This window comes from Oncorhynchus clarkii, chromosome 2, assembly GCF_045791955.1.
Source record: "Oncorhynchus clarkii lewisi isolate Uvic-CL-2024 chromosome 2, UVic_Ocla_1.0, whole genome shotgun sequence".
NCBI classification, from domain to species: domain Eukaryota; kingdom Metazoa; phylum Chordata; class Actinopteri; order Salmoniformes; family Salmonidae; genus Oncorhynchus; species Oncorhynchus clarkii.
In genome coordinates this window covers 20,778,433-20,796,981 of record NC_092148.1, presented here as the reverse complement: position 1 = coordinate 20,796,981, position 18,549 = coordinate 20,778,433, and the positions used below count along the sequence as shown (strand labels likewise).

At 44.6% G+C, this 18,549-nt stretch overlaps 1 protein-coding gene across 8 annotated transcripts in view; it reads left to right on the top strand.

Moving 5' to 3' along the window:
* The window catches only part of LOC139424092 (oxidation resistance protein 1-like), a 166,033-nt gene that overhangs the window by 93,439 nt on the left and 54,045 nt on the right, over nucleotides 1-18,549 (top strand). For all 8 annotated transcript variants that reach the window (XM_071175829.1, XM_071175798.1, XM_071175820.1 and 5 more), the window contains one exon: nucleotides 17,018-17,103. In XM_071175829.1, the coding sequence (XP_071031930.1) occupies nucleotides 17,018-17,103 (86 nt within the window). The remainder of the gene's footprint in view (nucleotides 1-17,017; nucleotides 17,104-18,549) is intronic.

The following is an 18,549-nucleotide window of genomic DNA, read 5'->3' as shown; positions in this document are numbered from 1 at the left end:
TCAATGATTATTTCAGAAATCAATCACTTTTTTTGAAGGCGTGACAGATGCTTTATAAGGGTGATTGAATGGCGTCGTGAGCAATGATGCTTTGATGCAAACAGGCGTAATGACCTTTGACCTCATGTGCAGCAGTGCTTAGGCTACGGTACAGAGTTTGTATTGGCTACAGTAAAACGAGTCCGTCATCGACATAACCTGAAAGGCCGCTCAGCAAGGAAGAAGCCACTGCTCAAAAACCGCCATAAAAAAGCCAGCCTACGGTAGCAACTGCACATGAGGACAAAGATCATACTTTTTGGAGAAATGTCCTCTGTTCTGATGAAACAAAAATAGAACTGTTTGGCCAAAATGACCATCGTTATGTTTGGAGGAAAAAGGGGGAGGCGTGCTAGCCAAAGAACACCATCCCAAACGTGAAGCACGAGGGTGGCAGCATCATGTTGTGGGGGTACTTTGCTGCAGGAGGGACTGGTGCACTTCATAAAATAGATGGAATCATGAGAAAGGAAAATTATGTGGATATATTGAAGCAACATCTCAAGATATCAGTCAGGAAGTTAAAGCTTGGTCACAAATGGGTCTTCCAAATGGACAATGACCCCAAGCATACTTCCAAAGTTGTGTCAAAATGGCTTAAGGACAACAAAGTCAAGGAATTGGAGTGGCCATCCACAAAGCCCTGACCTCAATCCTATAGAACATTTGTGGGCAGAACTGAAAAAGCATGTGTGAGCAAGGAGGCCTACAAACCTGACTCAGTTACACCAGCTCTGTCAAGAGGAATGGGCCAAAATTCACCCAGCTTATTGTGGGAAGCTTGTGGAAGGCTACCCGGAACATTTGACCCAAGTTAAACAATTTAAAGGCAATGCTACCAAATACTAATTGAGAGTATGCAAACTTCTGACCCACTGGGAATGTGATGAAATAAATCAAATCTGAAATAAATAATTCTCTCTACTATTATTCTGACATTTCACATTCTTAAAATAAAGTGGTGATCCTAACTGACCTAAGAGGGAATCTTTACTAGGATTAAATGTCAGGAATTGTGAAAAACTGAGTTTAAATGTACTTGGTGTATAAGGTGTATGTAAACTTCCGACTTCAACTGTAGATACTAACAGTAGACACCTTCACAACAATGAAAAGCAACATTTGCAGCGATGCATCCATCTGACCCGACATGTTAAAAGGGGATCGCACTGATTTCTGCTGAGGTTGCAGTGGCAGCGGAATTCGATGTTTGTCTTTTTTAAGAGTTAATGCTAAACTGACAGGCCAGCAACCGAAGCCTGGTTAGGTCAATGTCTGACCGACCCTCCTCTCAATATCTGCTGTGACTGTTTGACTAAGCAACACTCATATCAAGCATCTTCTCAATGTCTTCTCAACCATAATCGAAAGATGTGTTCACTGTTTACCCAGAATACCTATGAACCTGAGTAACAACCCAATCCATTTCAATATGTTGTGCCAAAGCGTGCTTTAGTGAGGTGAGAGTATACAATAAAGATTTAGCATTAAAGCCGTCAGAGATTTGAGATGGAATAGTCTGGGTGGTGTTTGCTGCCCGGGAAATGGTTCATCAAGTTGTCAACTCTCATTCCTGTGTGATATTTAGTCACACAGGTACTTTTAAAGACTGATTTCCCCCCTGTGATCTCTGTGGACTGCTGTGGTTGGACAGGGACCTTAGCTGACTGTGGTTGGAGGGTTGATGATGTCGTACAGTTGGTAGATTTCAGCTAAGATGGTGGTGAGTCCAGTGGAGATAGCAGACTAGGGAGAGGTGGTAGATTTGTGATACTTACTTTCTTCTGACCAAGGCCTGGCTGGCTGCTGAGTGACATTGGCTCACTGAGGATCAGTAGAGAGAGATACTGCAGAGTTTGTGGTTCTCCTTTTAGCTGAGCTCATCACTTCTCCTCACCTCAGGGTATTGATTCAGGCTGTAACCTGAGAGGTTGCTTGTTGTTGGAGATGCAGCAGTCAGAAATGCAGAGAGCCATAGGATCAACAGGTGAGCTCCTTCTCCTACAGCATTGATCCACAGGCATAAAGGGTTATGTTCCGGTGTCCACATGCATTCTACAGTAGCCTACTTATGTAGAGTGCATGTCAAATACATTGATTAATTCTGAGCAGTATGCTAGTATGGTTATTGCTGGGAATATAGCTTTGGTCTGGGGAGTCTAGAGTAGGTTATTATTATTTGATCATGCTGTTCATTTATGAACATTTGAACATCTTGGCCATGTGCTGTTATGATCTCCACCCGGCACAGCCAGAAGAGGACTGGCCACCCCTCATAGCCTGGTTCCTCTCTAGGTTTCTTCCTAGGTTTTGGCATTTCTAGGGAGTTTTTCCTAGCCACCGTGCTTCTACACCTTCTACACCTCTGGTCCTTGACCAACCAGCAGACCAGGGGCCTTTTCAGTGATTATACATACAGTATTACTGTGGAATGTTCATAAGCACAAGCCCCAGGTATCAAGAACATTGTTATTATATAGTTATTAAGCTTTTTGTGTATATTCCTTCCTCACATTTCTATGTATCTAAAGATTTAATAAAAATTGTACATGTGATATCTAAATGTATGTTAAAATGTTGGAAGTATTCTCTTAATTATTTCATTTAAAAAAATTGCTAAATACTGTATATATAATCTAGCTACTGTATTCAGGAGACAGAACAACATGCCTTTTTTTAACCATTAAATAAATAAATAAATAGTAACTTGATTTACCATCTGAACATTTCTCACAAGGCAATAACCCAGAAGCCGATGGAGAGATCATGGTGTGATTAGTCGCCCTGGAGTGAGTGCTAATGAGACAGTCTGGATGGGGCGACACTCACTGAGCCTGTGACAGCATCAGGGTTTGATTTATTGACCTGGAACCAGTGTTAATGACGGGGCAGAGGCAGGATGAAGGGAGGGACTGCTCTGCTCCCCTCTCCTCCCTGTCCTGACACAACACAAAGTGCTGCTCCAGCAACATTTGGTTATACTGGGTGGTGGCGGTGATGGTGCTGAATGCAGGGGAAAACTGACTGCATAATGCAGAGGGAGAGAAATAGGGAGAAAGAAAGAGAGGGCGAGAGGGTGTTAGCCAAGGGATGTGGGCTGTCGCTGTGTGCTTCCTGTGTGTAGTTTGACAGCTCACTAAGCCAATGCATATTCATTACAATGGCTGCCGTGCTGTTATCGCCCCGTTAGAGTCAGGGAAGTCAAGGCCATGTCTCACCTTATATACAGTTGAAGTAAGAAGTTTACAGACACCTTAGCCAAATACATTTTACTCAGTTTTTCACAATTCCTGACATTTAATCCCAGTAAAAATTCCCTGTCTTAGGTTAGTTAGGATCACCACTTTATTTTAAGAATGTGAAATGTGTCACGTTCGTCGTATAGAGGAGACCAAAGCGCAGCGTGAATAGAATACATTCTTCTTTAATGAAAACAAAGAACACTTAAACAAACTATACAAAACAACAAGACACTATATACAACGAGTGCATACACAGGCAACTAACCATAGACAATAACCCAAAGATAAACCAAGGAATATGGTTACCTAAATATGGTTCCCAATCAGAGACAACGATAAATCAAATCAAATCACATTTATTTATATAGCCCTTCGTACATCAGCTGATATCTCAAAGTGCTGTACAGAAACCCAGCCTAAAACCCCAAACAGCAAGCAATGCAGGTGTAGAAGCACGGTGGCTAGGAAAAACTCCCTAGAAAGGCCAAAACCTAGGAAGAAACCTAGAGAAGAACCAGGATATGTGGGGTGGCCAGTCCTCTTCTGGCTGTGCCGGGTGGAGATTATAACAGAACATGGCCAAGATGTTCAAATGTTCATAAATGACCAGCATGGTCAAATAATAATAATCACAGGCAGAACAGTTGAAACTGGAGCAGCAGCACGGCCAGATGGACTGGGGACAGCAAGGAGTAATCATGTCAGGTAGTCCTGAGGCATGGTCCAAGGGCTCAGGTCCTCCAAGAGAGAGAAAGAAAGAGAGAAAGAGAGAATTAGAGAGAGCATACTTAAATTCACACAGGACACCGGATAGGACAGGAGAAGTACTCCAGATATAACAAACTGACCCTAGCCCCCCGACACATAAACTACTGCAGCATAAATACTGGAGGCTGAGACAGGAGGGGTCAGGAGACACTGTGGCCCCATCCGATGACACCCCCGGACAGGGCCAAACAGGAAGGATATAACCCCACCCACTTTGCCAAAGCACAGCCCCCACACCACTAGAGGGATATCTTTAACCACCAACTTACCATCCTGAGACAAGGCCGAGTATAGCCCACAAAGATTTCCGCCACAGCACAACCCAAGGGGGGGCGCCAACACAGACAGGAAGATCACATCAGTGACTCAACCCACTCAAGTGACGCACCCCTCCTAGGGATGGTATGAAAAAGCCCTAGTAAGCCAGTGACTCAGCCCCTGTAATAGGGTTAGAGGCAGAGAATCCCAGTGGAAAGAGGGGAACCGGCCAGGCAGAGACAGCAAGGGCGGTTCGTTGCTCCAGAGCCTTTCCGTTCACCTTCACACTCCTGGGCCAGACTACACTCAATCATATGACCCACTGAAGAGATGAGTCTTCAGTAAAGACTTAAAGGTTGAGACCGAGTCTGCGTCTCTCACATGGGTAGGCAGACCATTCCATAAAAATTGAGCTCTATAGGAGAAAGCAATGCCTCCAGTTGTTTGAAATTAGAAATTCTAGGGACAATTAGGAGGCCTTCGTCTTGTGACCGTTGCGTACGTGTAGGTATGTACGGCAGGACCAAATCAGAGAGATAGGTAGGAGCAAGCCCATGTAATGCTTTGTAGGTTAGCAGTAAAACCTTGAAATCAGCCCTTGCCTTGACAGGAAGCCAGTGTAGGGAGGCTAGCACTGGAGTGATATGATCAAATGTTTTGGTTCTAGTCAGGATTCTAGCAGCCGTATTTAACACTAACTGAAGTTTATTTAGTGCTTTATCCGGGTAGCCAGAAAGTAGAGCATTGCAGTAGTCTAACCTAGAAGTGACTAAAGCATGGATTCATTTTTCTGCATCATTTTTGGACAGAAAGTTTCGGATTTTTGCAATGTTACGTAGATGGAAAAAAGCTTTCCTTGAAACAGTCTCTATATGTTCTTCAAAAGAGAGATCAGGGTCCAGAGTAACGCCGAGGTCCTTCACAGTTTTATTTGAGACGACTGTACAACCATTAAGATTGATTGTCAGATTCAACAGAAGATCTCTTTGTTTCTTGGGACCTAGAACAAGCATCTCTGTTTTGACCGAGTTTAAAAGTAGAAAGTTTGCAGCCATCCACTTCCTTATGTCTGAAACACATGCTTCTAGCGAGGGCAATTTTGGGGCTTCACCATGTTTCATTGAAATGTACAGCTGTGTGTCATCCGCATAGCAGTGAAAGTTAACATTATGTTTTCGAATGACATCCCCAAGAGGTAAAATATATACTGAAAACAATAGTGGTCCTAAAACGGAACCTTGAGGATCACCGAAATTTACAGTTGATTTGTCAGAGGACAAACCATTCACAGAGACAAACTGATATCTTTCTGACAGATAAGATCTAAACCAGGTCAGAACTTGTCCGTGTAGACCAATTTGGGTTTCCAATCTCTCCAAAAGAATGTGGTGATCGATGGTATCAAAAGCAGCACTAAGGTCTAGGAGCACGAGGACAGATGCAGAGCATCGGTCTGATGCCATTAAAAGGTCATTTACCACCTTCACAAGTGCAGTCTCAGTGCTATGATGGGGTCTAAAACCAGACTGAAGCATTTCGTATACATTGTTTGTCTTCAGGAAGGCAGTGAGTTGCTGCGCAACAGCCTTTTCTAAAAATGTTGAGAGGAATGGAAGATTCGATATAGGCCGATAGTTTTTTATATTTTCTGGGTCAAGGTTGGGCTTTTTCAAGAGAGGCTTTATTACTGCCACTTTTAGTGAGTTTGGTACACATCCGGTGGATAGAGAGCCGTTTGTTATGTTCAACATAGGAGGGCCAAGCACAGGAAGCAGCTCTTTCAGTAGTTTAGTTGGAATAGGGTCCAGTATGCAGCTTGAAGGTTTAGAGGCCATGATTATTTTCATCATTGTGTCAAGAGATATATATAGTACTAAAACACTTGATTATCTCTCTTGATCTTAGGTCCTGGCAGAGTTGTGCAGACTCAGGACAACTGAGCTTTGAAGGAATACGCAGATTTAAAGAGGAGTCCGTAATTTGCTTTCTAATAATCATGATCTTTTCCTCAAAGAAGTTCATGAATTTATTACTGCTGAAGTGAAAGCCATCCTCTCTTGGGGAATGCTGCTTTTTAGTTAGCTTTGCAACAGTATCAAAAAGGAATTTCGTATTGTTCTTATTTTCCTCAATTAAGTTGGAAAAATAGGATGATCGAGCAGCAGTAAGGGCTCTTCGATACTGCACGGTACTGTCTTTCCAAGCTAGTTTTGTGTGGCGCCATTTCCGTTCCAATTTTCTGGAAGCTTGCTTCAAAGCTCGGGTATTTTCTGTATACCAGGGAGCTAGTTTCTTATGAGAAATGTTTTTAGTTTTTAGGGGTGCAACTGCATCTAGGGTATTGCGCAAGGTTAAATTGAGTTCCTCAGTTAGGTGGTTAACTGATTTTTGTCCTCTGGCGTCCTTGGGTAGACAGAGGGAGTCTGGAAGGACATCAATTATAGCACGACTTTTGATGTTCCTTGGTTGGGGTCTGAGCAGATTATTTGTTGCAGTTGCAAACATAATAAAATAGTGGTCCGATAGTCCAGGATTATGAGGAAAAACATTAAGATCCACAACATTTATTCCATGGGACAAAACTAGGTCCAGAGTATGATTAACAGCTGCCTCTGAGTGAGACCAATCCAGGCAACCATAGACATATAAACCCCTAGACAAGCCAAAAAACACATATATCACCCTCGTCACACCCTGACCAAACCAACATAATAAAGAAAACAAAGATAACTAAGGTCAGGGCGTGACAAAATGTCAGAATAATAGTAGAGAGAATTATTTATTTCATCTTTTATTTCTTTCTTCACATTCCCAATGGGTCAGACGTTTACATACACTCAATTAGTATTTTGTAGCATTGCCTTTAAATTGTTTAACTTGGGTCAAACATTTCAGATACCCTTCCACAAGCCTCCCACAAGAAGTTGGGGGAATTTTGGCCCATTCCTCCTGACTGAGCTGGTGCAACTGAGTCAGGTTTATAGGCTTCCTAGCTCGCACACGCTTTTTCAGTTCTGCCCTCACATTTTCGATTGGATTGAGGTCAGGGCTTTGTGATGGCCACTCCAATGCCTTGACTTTGTTGTCTCTCTCTAGGGTATGTGGTACACTAGCGTCATACCTGGCCAACATCCAGTGAGATTGCAGAGCGCCAAATTCATATACACAAATACTCAATATAAAAATTCAGAAAAACAAACATATTTTACATAGGTTTAAAGATTAACTTCTTGTGAATCCAACCACGGTGTCAGATTTAAAAAATGCTTTGGGGCGAAAGCATACCTTACGATTATTTGAAAACATAGCCCAGCAGACAAATTACATTACAAACATTAACCAGCTACGTAGAAGAGTTACACAAGTCAGAAATAGAGATAAAATGAATCCCTTACCTTTGATGATCTTCATTTGGTTGCACTCAGAAGACATTCATTTACTCAATAAATGTTCCTTTTGTTCAATAAAGTCTCTTTATATCCAAAAACCGTTTTGCTTGCACGTTTTCTTCAGTAATCCACAGGCTCAGTCAAAACAGGCAGACAAAAAAATCCAAATTGTATCCGTAAAGTTCATAGAAACATGTCAAACGATGTTTATATTCAATTCTCAGGTTGTTTTTAGCCTAAATAATCAATAATATTTAAACAGGACCATAACGTTGTCAATATAAAAGGTAAACAAGAGAGGCACTCTCTCGGTCGTGCACATGAAAAAGCTCTGTGACACGGCAGGGTCCACTCATTCAGACTGCTCTTACTCCCTCATTTTTCAGACTACAAGCCTGAAACAATTTCTAAAGACTGTTGACACCTAGTGGAAGGCATAGGAAATACAATTTGAGTCCTAAGTCAATGGATACTGTAATGGCATTGAATATAAAACTACAAAACATTTTTTTAAACTACTTCCTGAATGGGTTTTTCTAAGGTTTTCGACCGCCAAATCAGTTCTGTTATACTAACAGACACTATTTTAACAGTTTTGGAAACTTTAGAGTGTTTTTTTATCCAAATCTAGTTATATGCATATAATATATTCTGGGCCTGAGTAGCAGGTAGTTTAATTTGGACATGCTTTTCATCTAAAATTCCAAATGCTGCCCCCTACCCTAGAGAAGAAGCCATTTTGCCACAACTTTTGAAGTATGCTTGGGGTCATTGTCCATTTGGAAGACCCATTTGCGACCAAGCTTTAACTTCCTAACTGATGTCTTGAGATGTTGCTTCAATATTTCCACGTAATTTTCCTATCTCATGAAGCCATCTATTTTATGAAGTGCACCAGTCCCTCCTGCAGCAAAGCACCCCCCACAAAATGATGCTGCCACCCCCGCACTTCACGTTTGGGAGGGTTCTTTGGCTTGCAAGCCTCCCCCTTTTTCCTCCTAACATAACGATGGTCATTATGGCCAAACAGTTCTATTTTTGTTTCTTCAGATCAGACCAAAAGTCAGTTGCAAACCGTAGTCTGGCTTTTTTATGCCGGTTTTGGAGCAGTGGCTTCTTCCTTGCTGAACGGCCTTTCAGGTTATGTCGATATAGGACTTGTTTACTGTGGATATACAGTGCCTTGCGAAAGTATTCGGCCCCCTTGAACTTTGCGACCTTTTGCCACATTTCAGGCTTCAAACATAAAGATATAAAACTGTATTTTTTGTGAAGAATCAACAACAAGTTGGACACAATCATGAAGTGGAACGACATTTATTGGATATTTCAAACTTTTTTAACAAATCAAAAACTGAAAAATTGGGCGTGCAAAATTATTCAGCCCCCTTAAGTTAATACTTTGTAGCGCCACCTTTTGCTGCGATTACAGCTGTAAGTCGCTTGGGGTATGTCTCTATCAGTTTTGCACATCGAGAGACTGAATTTTTTTCCCATTCCTCCTTGCAAAACAGCTCGAGCTCAGTGAGGTTGGATGGAGAGCATTTGTGAACAGCAGTTTTCAGTTCTTTCCACAGATTCTCGATTGGATTCAGGTCTGGACTTTGACTTGGCCATTCTAACACCTGGATATGTTTATTTTTGAACCATTCCATTGTAGATTTTGCTTTATGTTTTGGATCATTGTCTTGTTGGAAGACAAATCTCCATCTCAGTCTCAGGTCTTTTGCAGACTCCATCAGGTTTTCTTCCAGAATGGTCCTGTATTTGGCTCCATCCATCTTCCCATCAATTTGAACCATCTTCCCTGTCCCTGCTGAAGAAAAGCAGGCCCAAACCATGATGCTGCCACCACCATGTTTGACAGTGGGGATGGTGTGTTCAGAGTGATGAGCTGTGTTGCTTTTACGCCAAACATAACGTTTTGCATTGTTGCCAAAAAGTTCAATTTTGGTTTCATCTGACCAGAGCACCTTCTTCCACATGTTTGGTGTGTCTCCCAGGTGGCTTGTGGCAAACTTTAAACAACACTTTTTATGGATATCTTTAAGAAATGGCTTTCTTCTTGCAACTCTTCCATAAAAGCCAGATTTGTGCAATATACGACTGATTGTTGTCCTATGGACAGAGTCTCCCACCTCAGCTGTAGATCTCTGCAGTTCATCCAGAGTGATCATGGGCCTCTTGGCTGCATCTCTGATCAGTCTTCTCCTTGTATGAGCTGAAAGTTTAGAGGGACGGCCAGGTCTTGGTAGATTTGCAGTGGTCTGATACTCCTTCCATTTCAATATTATCGCTTGCACAGTGCTCCTTGGGATGTTTAAAGCTTGGGAAATCTTTTTGTATCCAAATCCGGCTTTAACCTTCTTCACAACAGTATCTCGGATTTGCCTGGTGTGTTCCTTGTTCTTCATGATGCTCTCTGCGCTTTTGACGGACCTCTGAGACTATCACAGTGCAGGTGCATTTATACGGAGACTTGATTACACACAGGTGGATTGTATTTATTAGTCATTAGTCATTTAAGTCAACATTGGATCATTCAGAGATCCTCACTGAACTTCTGGAGAGAGTTTGCTGCACTGAAAGTAAAGGGGCTGAATAATTTTGCACGCCCAATTTTTCAGTTTTTGATTTGTTAAAAAAGTTTGAAATATCCAATAAATGTCGTTCCACTTCATGATTGTGTCCCACTTGTTGTTGATTCTTCACAAAAAAATACAGTTTTATATCTTTATGTTTGAAGCCTGAAATGTGGCAAAAGGTCGCAAAGTTCAAGGGGGCCGAATACTTTCGCAAGGCACTGTAGTTACTTTTGTACCTGTTTCCTACAGCATCTTCAGAAGGTCCTTTGCTGTTGTTCTGGGATTGATTTGCACTTTTTGCAACAAAGTGCGTTCATCTCTAGGAGACAGAACATGTCTCCTTCCTGAGCGGTATGATGGCTGTATGATTCCATGGTGTTTATACTTGCGTACTATTGTTTGTACAGATGTTTGGAAATTGCTCACAAGGATGACCCAGACTTGTTGAGGTCTACTTATTTTTTTCTGAGGTCTTGGGTGATTTTTTTTGATTTTCACATGGTGTCAAGCAAGGAGGCACTGAGTTTGAAGGTAGGCCTTGAAATGCCTCCAATTGACTCAAATGATGTCAATTAGCCTATCAGAAGCTTCTAAAGCTATGACACCATTTTCTGGAATTTTCCAAGCTGTTTAACGGAACAGTCAACTTAGTGTATGTAAACTTCTGACCCACTGGAAATGTGATACAGTTAATTATAAGTGAAATAATATGTCTGTAAACAATTGTTGGAAAAATGACTTGTGTCATGCACAAAGTAGATGTCCTAACCGACTTGCCAAAACTATAGTTTGTAAACAAGACATTTGTGGAGTGGTTGAAAAACGAGTTTTAATTACTCCAACCTAAGTGTATGTAAACTTCTGAATTCAACTGTATACTGTATATGGAGTAAGTTATACGTTTGCCTCCTTGTGGGTTTTAATGGGCCTGTCATACAGAACCTGTCTGAGGAGGAGGTTTTTGTTGTAAGGTACTATGTATCAACATGTTCTGACTGGTGTAATTACAGTGTTACTACACAGGTATAAGAACTGAAGTTAACTTAATGTAAAGTGTTACCAGTCGGTGCCCTCCTCCCCTCAACACCCTGTCCTGAGCAGCTACATGCCTTACCTAGCTAAATAACATGAATGGCAGTATACTGTGAGTAGGACCCTTCTCTCCCCTCTCCACCCCCTCACCTCTCCTCTCCACCCTCTCACCTCTCCTCTCCACCCCCTCATCTCTCCTCTCCACCCACTCACCTCACCTCTCTACCCCCTCACATCTCCTCTCCACCCCTCACCTCTTTTCTCCACCCCCTCCCTCCCCTCTCCACTCCTCTCCTCTCAACCCTGACCTCTCCAACCCCTCACCTCACCTCTCCACCCCTCACCTCAGCTCTCCACCCCCTCACCTTTCCTCTCCAACCCCTCACCTCACCTCTCCACCCCCTCACCTCTCCTCTCCACCCTCTCACCTCTCCTCTCCACCCCCTCATCTCTCCTCTCCACCCACTCACCTCACCTCTCTACCCCCTCACATCTCCTCTCCACCCCTCACCTCTTTTCTCCACCCCCTCCCTCCCCTCTCCACTCCTCTCCTCTCAACCCTGACCTCTCCAACCCCTCACCTCACCTCTCCACCCCTCACCTCAGCTCTCCACCCCTCACCTTTCCTCTCCACCCCCTCACCCCACCATCTCCCTCCCCTCTCTAACCCCTCACCATACCTCTCCCTCAACTCACCTCTCCACCCCCTCACCTCTCCTCTCTACCCCCTCACCTCTCTCCACCCACTCACCTCACCTCTCCACCCCCTTACATCTCCTCTCCTCTCCACCCCTGACCTCCCCTCTCCACCCCCTCACCTCACCTCTCCTCTCTACCCCCTCAGCTCTCCTCTCCACCCCCTCACCTCACCTCTCCACCCCCTCACCTCTCCTCTCCTCTCCACCCCTCACCTCTCCTCTCCACCCCTCACCTCTCCACCCCTCACCTCACCTCTCCACCCCCTCACCTCTCCTCTCCACCCCTCACCTCTCCTCTCCACCCCTCACCTCACCTCTCCACCCCCTCCCTCCCCTCTCAACCCCCTCACCTCTCCCCTCACCCATCCCTCCCCTCCTCCACCTCCTCACCCCACCTCTCAACCCCCTCACCTCCCCTCACTTCACCTCTCCATCCTCCATTGTTTTGTAAATATACAGCCTTCCTATCAGTAAGTCACAAGACCGGACTCACACACTGCTCAGCACCAGTGTTGTGTTTTTATTTCAAATGCCAAAGATAATGTTGTTGAACTAGATTGTAATATTCCATGAAGAAAAATTATGGGACTTGCTTTAACTCTTTAACAGTATTTTTGTAGTAGTGGGAGAAGTATAAATTGTTTTACTTAAGCGAAGCAGTTAAACATAGTCAAAGTAAAATTTAGTAAAATAATTGGTCTGATTACTTTGATAGAAGACACTAACAACAGCTGTAGGCCTGATTACCAACAATTATGAGACAGCCACTAGGGAGGTAAGGACCCTGGCGGTGTAGTGCCAGGAAAATAACCTCTCCCTCAACGTCAACAAAACCAAGCAGCTGATCGTGGACTTCGGGAGACAGCAGAGGGAGCACGCCCCCATCCACATAGACCGGATCACATTTAGAGAAGGTGAAAAGCTTTAAGTTCCATGGCGAACACATCACTGAGAATCTGAAATGGACCATCCACACAGACAGTGTTGTGAAGAAGAAATTTGGCATTGCCGCTAAAACCCTCACAAACTTTTACAGATGCCCAATTGAGAGCATCCTGTTGGGCTGTATCACTGCCTGGTACGGCAACTGCACCGCCCGCAACTGCAGGGCTCTCCAGAGTGTGATGCGGTCTGTCCAACTCATCACCGGGGACACACTGCCTGCCCTCCATGACACCTACAGCGCCCGATGTCACAGGAAGGCCAAAAAGATCATCAAGGACATCAACCACCCGAGCCACGGCCTGTTCACCCCGCTATCATCATGAAGGCGAGGTCAGTACAGGTGCATCAAAACTGGGACCGAGAAGCTGTTTTTCAGTCTCTATCTCAAGGCCATCTGACTGTTAAATAGCCATCACTAGCCGGATTCTACCTGGTTACGCAACCATGCGCCTTAGAGGCTGCTGCCCTATAAACATAGACATGGAACCACTGGTTACTTTAATAATGGAACACTAGTCCCTTTAATCATGTTTACATACTGTTTTACTCATTTTATATGTAGATACTGTATTCTACTGTATTTTCGTCAATGTCACTCCGACATTACTCGTCCTAATATTTACATATTTCTTAATACGAACTCTCCTACTAAAATACCTCAGTATACGAACTCTCCTACTAAAATACCTCAGTATACGAACTCTCCTACTAAAATACCTCAGTATACGAACTCTCCTACTAAAATACCTCAGTATACGAACTCTCCTACTAAAATACCTCAGTATACGAACTCTCCTACTAAAATACCTCAGTATATAGTATGACAACTGTAATACAGAAGTACAGTAGACAATGAGGCATTGTTGAAGTTTTAAATAAATGAAAAACTATTCCAGACCGGTTGTGTACGTTTTAAAGGTTGAACAGCTGAAACAGTGTAAGAGGAGATAGTGTGCTAAAGAATAAGAATAAGAATAAGCCAGAAGTATGACAAAGATTTAAAGTGGGATGTCTGCTGTCACAAGTCCATTCATGAAATGAAGAGCAACAGTGTATCAGCTGTGGTGGTATAGCTGTTGCTTTAGTTCTGCTTCTTTTGGATAGAGGAAGATGCAAATTATTAAATGAGATAACATGACCTTGACCCACATCTGTGAAATCTGGTGTTACACAACCCACTGTTTTTGCGGAGATAATCGTTTAATGAGACTTGCTGTGGCCCCAGGGACAGTTGCTCACATTATTTGGGACTTTCATCTCACTTAGTTGCCATCTCGCACCATACTCTAAAACACAACACTTGTATTCACAGTATGCACTGCACAATTAAAACAAATACACATTCAATGCTGTTGTTTAGTGTGCAACAACGTGTCACACAAACAGAACATTTGATTAACTGAGTAACTTCATTTGTGATGACAGTGTTTAATCAATTGTCTCCTATAGATCTAATTTTGGTAAATTCATTGTAAATGTCCATTTTTGTTACTGGATAACATTGTGTACAGGATGTTTTTCTTGCTCTAGCAGAAAAGAGCAGAGTTTATCTGGCAGGCTGTTTACTAGAAGTGAACAGGTTCTCTGTAAAGGGGTAAGGGGGGTTAACCTGTGTTCCTGTGGTGTAGACCCACTGAGATCTGATGATCTTTGTTGTTTAACGTTATGGTTCTGCTCTGCTCCCAGTGTGAAGAAATAGCTGTGTTTCTGATGGCACATCATCACAGTCCATGTTGAGATTCAAATTTAGACGATTCTCTCCCTCACTCACACCCTGCTGCTGTGAATGGAGCTCTGAGTCTCTCCCCCTACCTCTCTTTCTGGTCTCTCTCTAATGTATCTCTCGACTTGGTCTCTTTCTAACGTATCTCTCTTTCTGCTCTCTCTGTAGCTCTCTCTCTGTAGCTCTCTCTCTTCCTCCTCCCCCCTCTCTCTCTCTCTCTCTCTCTCTCTCTCTCTCTCTCTCTCTCTCTGTGTAGCTCTCTCTTCCTCCTCCCCCTTCCCCTCTCCCCCCCTCTCTCTCTCTCTTTCTCTCTCTCTCTCTGTAGCTCTCTCTTCCTCCTCCCCCCTCTCTCTCGCTCTCTCTCTCTCTCTCTATGTATCTTTCTTTCTGCTCTCTCTGTAGCTCTCTCTGTAGCTCTCTCTTCCTTCACCCCCCTCCCAACTCCCTCTCTCTCTCTCTCTCTCTCTCTCTCTCTCTCTCTGTATCTTTCTTTCTGTAGCTCTCTCTCTGTAGCTCTCTCTTTCTCCTCCTCCCCTCCCCCCTCCCATCTCTCTCTCTCTCTCTCTCTCTCTCTCTCTCTCTCTCTCTCTCTCTCTCGCTGCATCTTTCTTTCTGCTCTCTCTGTAGCTCTCTCTTCTTCCTCCCCCCTCCCCTTTCCCCCTCCCTCACTCTCGCTCGCTGTATCTTTCTTTCTGCTCTCTCTGTAGCTCTCTCTCTCTTCCTCCTCTCCCCTCCACTCTCCCTCTCTCTCTCTCTCTGTAGCTCTCTCTCCCCCCCTCTCTCTCTCTTTCTCTCTGTATCTTTCTTTCTGCTCTTTCTGTAGCTCTCTCTCTGTAGCTCTCTCTCCTCCTCCCCTCTCCCTCTCTCTCTCTCTCTCTCTGTATCTGTATCTTTCTTTCTGCTCTCTCTGTAGCTCTCTCTCTGTAGCTCTCCCTCCCTCCCTCCCTCCCTCCCTCCCTCCCTCCCTCCCTCCCTCCCTCCCTCCCTCCCTCCCCTCCTCCCTCCCCCCTCTCTCTCTCTCTCTCTCTCTCTCTCTCTCTCTCTCTCTCTCTCTGTAGCTCTCTCTCTGTAGCTCTCTCTGTAGCTCTCTCTTCCTCCTCCCTCCTCCCCCTCTCTCTCTCTCCCTGCTCTCTTTCTTTCTCATATTGGTTTTAGAATCAGGTGGTATTTATTCTTGGTCTTGGCTTAGCCCTCATACCGCCATGTCAGTGTTTCGGTATCACATTAGTGTTATGTCTATGACCTGAAACGATATGTAACAGAGTGTCATGTCAGATACACTGCTGTTATACAACTGTAGTAGTGGGGTGTCAAATAAACCAAACCAGACAGCAGAGACACCATACCGAATGCTTCAATGCACGTCTGATCGCCAAAGCTATCTCAGGCTTTATGATGCATTTGACAGACTGCAAACATTAAACCTACTACATTGCCTATCATGGTGAATACTGAGTGGAGTCATGGCTACAGCTCCACCGGAAGCAGCTCTTCTTCCTCTCCCCCTCTTCAGTGCAGTGAGTCCTGAGCCCCAGAAATAGAATGGCTGCATGTCGAATGACTCATGTGTTTCAGCCCGAGCTGCTCGGTGACAAAAACAGAAGAAGTTAAGGACGTGTTAGGCTTCTGATCTGATCTGCTGCATAGCCTGCATACTGAACATAATGGGGGGAACCTAGCCGACTGAGAGAGAGGATGTGCTCTGTACTGTACCGTAAGCCTTCTACCCTCAGCCCTCGGCCCCTGCTCTCTTCCAGCCCCATCCCTGTGATTTCAGATCCAGCCCTATACCCCAAGCCCCAGTCCTATACCCCATAGAATACCCGAGTCACGACCCGCTCCTCTCTCCCCCAGCCCCAGCTCCACCCCTCGTCCAAGTTCACAGATCCTGCCTTCAGCCCCCTCTCTCTCATATCTCCCTCCCAATCCTCCCAGCTCCATCCCCTCCTCCTCTCCTCAGTTCCTCATGGAGGTCAAGGTGCTGTGTGTCTGCTGTGAGAGGAGAGCCAGCAGCAGAAGGCAAGGTGAACTGGAATCAACGCATGTCATTGTGCTGCGTGGTGGAGGGCTACAGAGAGAGAAAGAGAGAGAGAGGGAACAAGAGAGAGTAGGGGAGTGAGAGAGGAGGGGAGACAGCTAGAGCAGTGAGAGCTTGTGAGGAGAGGGAGAGAGAAAGAGGCTCCACTCCGTTCACATCGCAGGCTGACTGGCTCGCATGCTCACTGTTGACGAATGAGCTGTCTACCCGTGTAGCTGGGAAACGGCAGCTTGTGACAAGGCAAGCTGGGGAGAGAGAGGAACATGAACGTAATGCGTACCTTGCCTCGCTTGCTTTCAGATACCGGCCAGAAGAAGAGTCAAGAGAAGAAGGATGGCAGCAGACGCATGTCGTTCCAGAGACCCAAAGGAACCATTGAGTATGCTGTAAGTAAACAGGGTTTCAGACTGTGTCCTCTCTGTCTGGGTGTTTTAATGCTTTTTACTGCTCCTCCTGCTGCTGCTGTGCTGCTCCATGTGTCTACTGGCTGTTGCCCTAGTCTGAGTAATAGCTGCTGTTGTGGTGGTGTGTTATTATGTTGTGTTATGAAAAGGAACCTGGCCATGCTGGCTCACATCGTTAGGAGTGTGTGTGTGTGTGTGTGTGTGTGTGCGTGTGTGTGTGTGTGTGTGTGTGTGTGTGTGTGTGTGTGTGTGTGTGGAGGGAGAGAACGAAGCGTTTAGTATTTTACAGTTGCACATGTGCATCGTTCAATGTCTGTTTACGTAAAGGGGGACTGTGTATGACCAGCCAGAGCTATTGCCTCTCTACCGTATGATGGAAATCTATTCTAATAGATTAGACATGTATATCAATCCTGCTCCATTCTGCATTTGGATGTAAAGGAAGAGAGAGGATTGTAGCTGTGTACGTATGTACGTTTTTGGCCAGAGGAGAACCGAGAGAGCGAGACACTCAGTCAGAATGTGTATTCTATATGTAATTCAGTTCATTCTGCGTGGTGCTTAGCAGCGAGCATTCCACCACTGTTTACGAATGACCTTCCACCTGGTGTTGTCATAGCTATTCATTTTCCATCTCTGTTGTGTGTGAGAGTGAGACAGAGACAGACAGACCTGTATCCGGATGATCTGAAAATGGAGTCTGTCTCTGCTGCTGCTCTGGCTGGTAGTGTTCTTGAAATGACCCTCAAATCCAGGTTCAGTCAGACAGGTTTCTCTCTTTCTTCTCTTCTCTCCCTGGTAACACTGCATGTGTGGCAGAATGCTGTGGAGCTCGATCAGCCTGGCCACAGAGAGGAGAGGAAAGGAGAGGAGAGGAGATGGAGGGAGGGAGGGAGGGAGGGAGGGAGGGAGGGAGGGAAAGCTGGTGGTCATCTATCATTGAGCCAGCACATTGATTTCCACCTTGTTTGATGACATGGTTCAGCATACAGGGACATTTTTCTCAACCAAATATTTTCTCTCTTTTAAGCTCTGCTGCTTTGATTCAGCAGTAATTGCGTGCGTGCTCCCAATGCTTTCTGTTATTGCTGGTGTTGCTGTTGCATTTGGCACATTTTATACAGGTGACATTCAGAACAGCCCCTACCCCCACCTCTCATCCGCTCTCACCATCTCCCCTCAGAACAGACCTGGCTGTCTCTCTGTGCCACAGGTGATTCGACAAGCCAGTTGTTTTATGCTGGGGCATGAAAAGTGTACAATGGCAGGACAGGACTAGATATTTGTAAAAGCAAAGACAGTTTGTCATGGACTAATGTTAGAGAGGGGGGGTGGGGTGTTACAGTGGATAAACATTGGATTCAGGGAAAATATGCTCATTAAATCTCACTCACACAGCAGCACGCACCCCCCTTGTCTCTCGCTCTC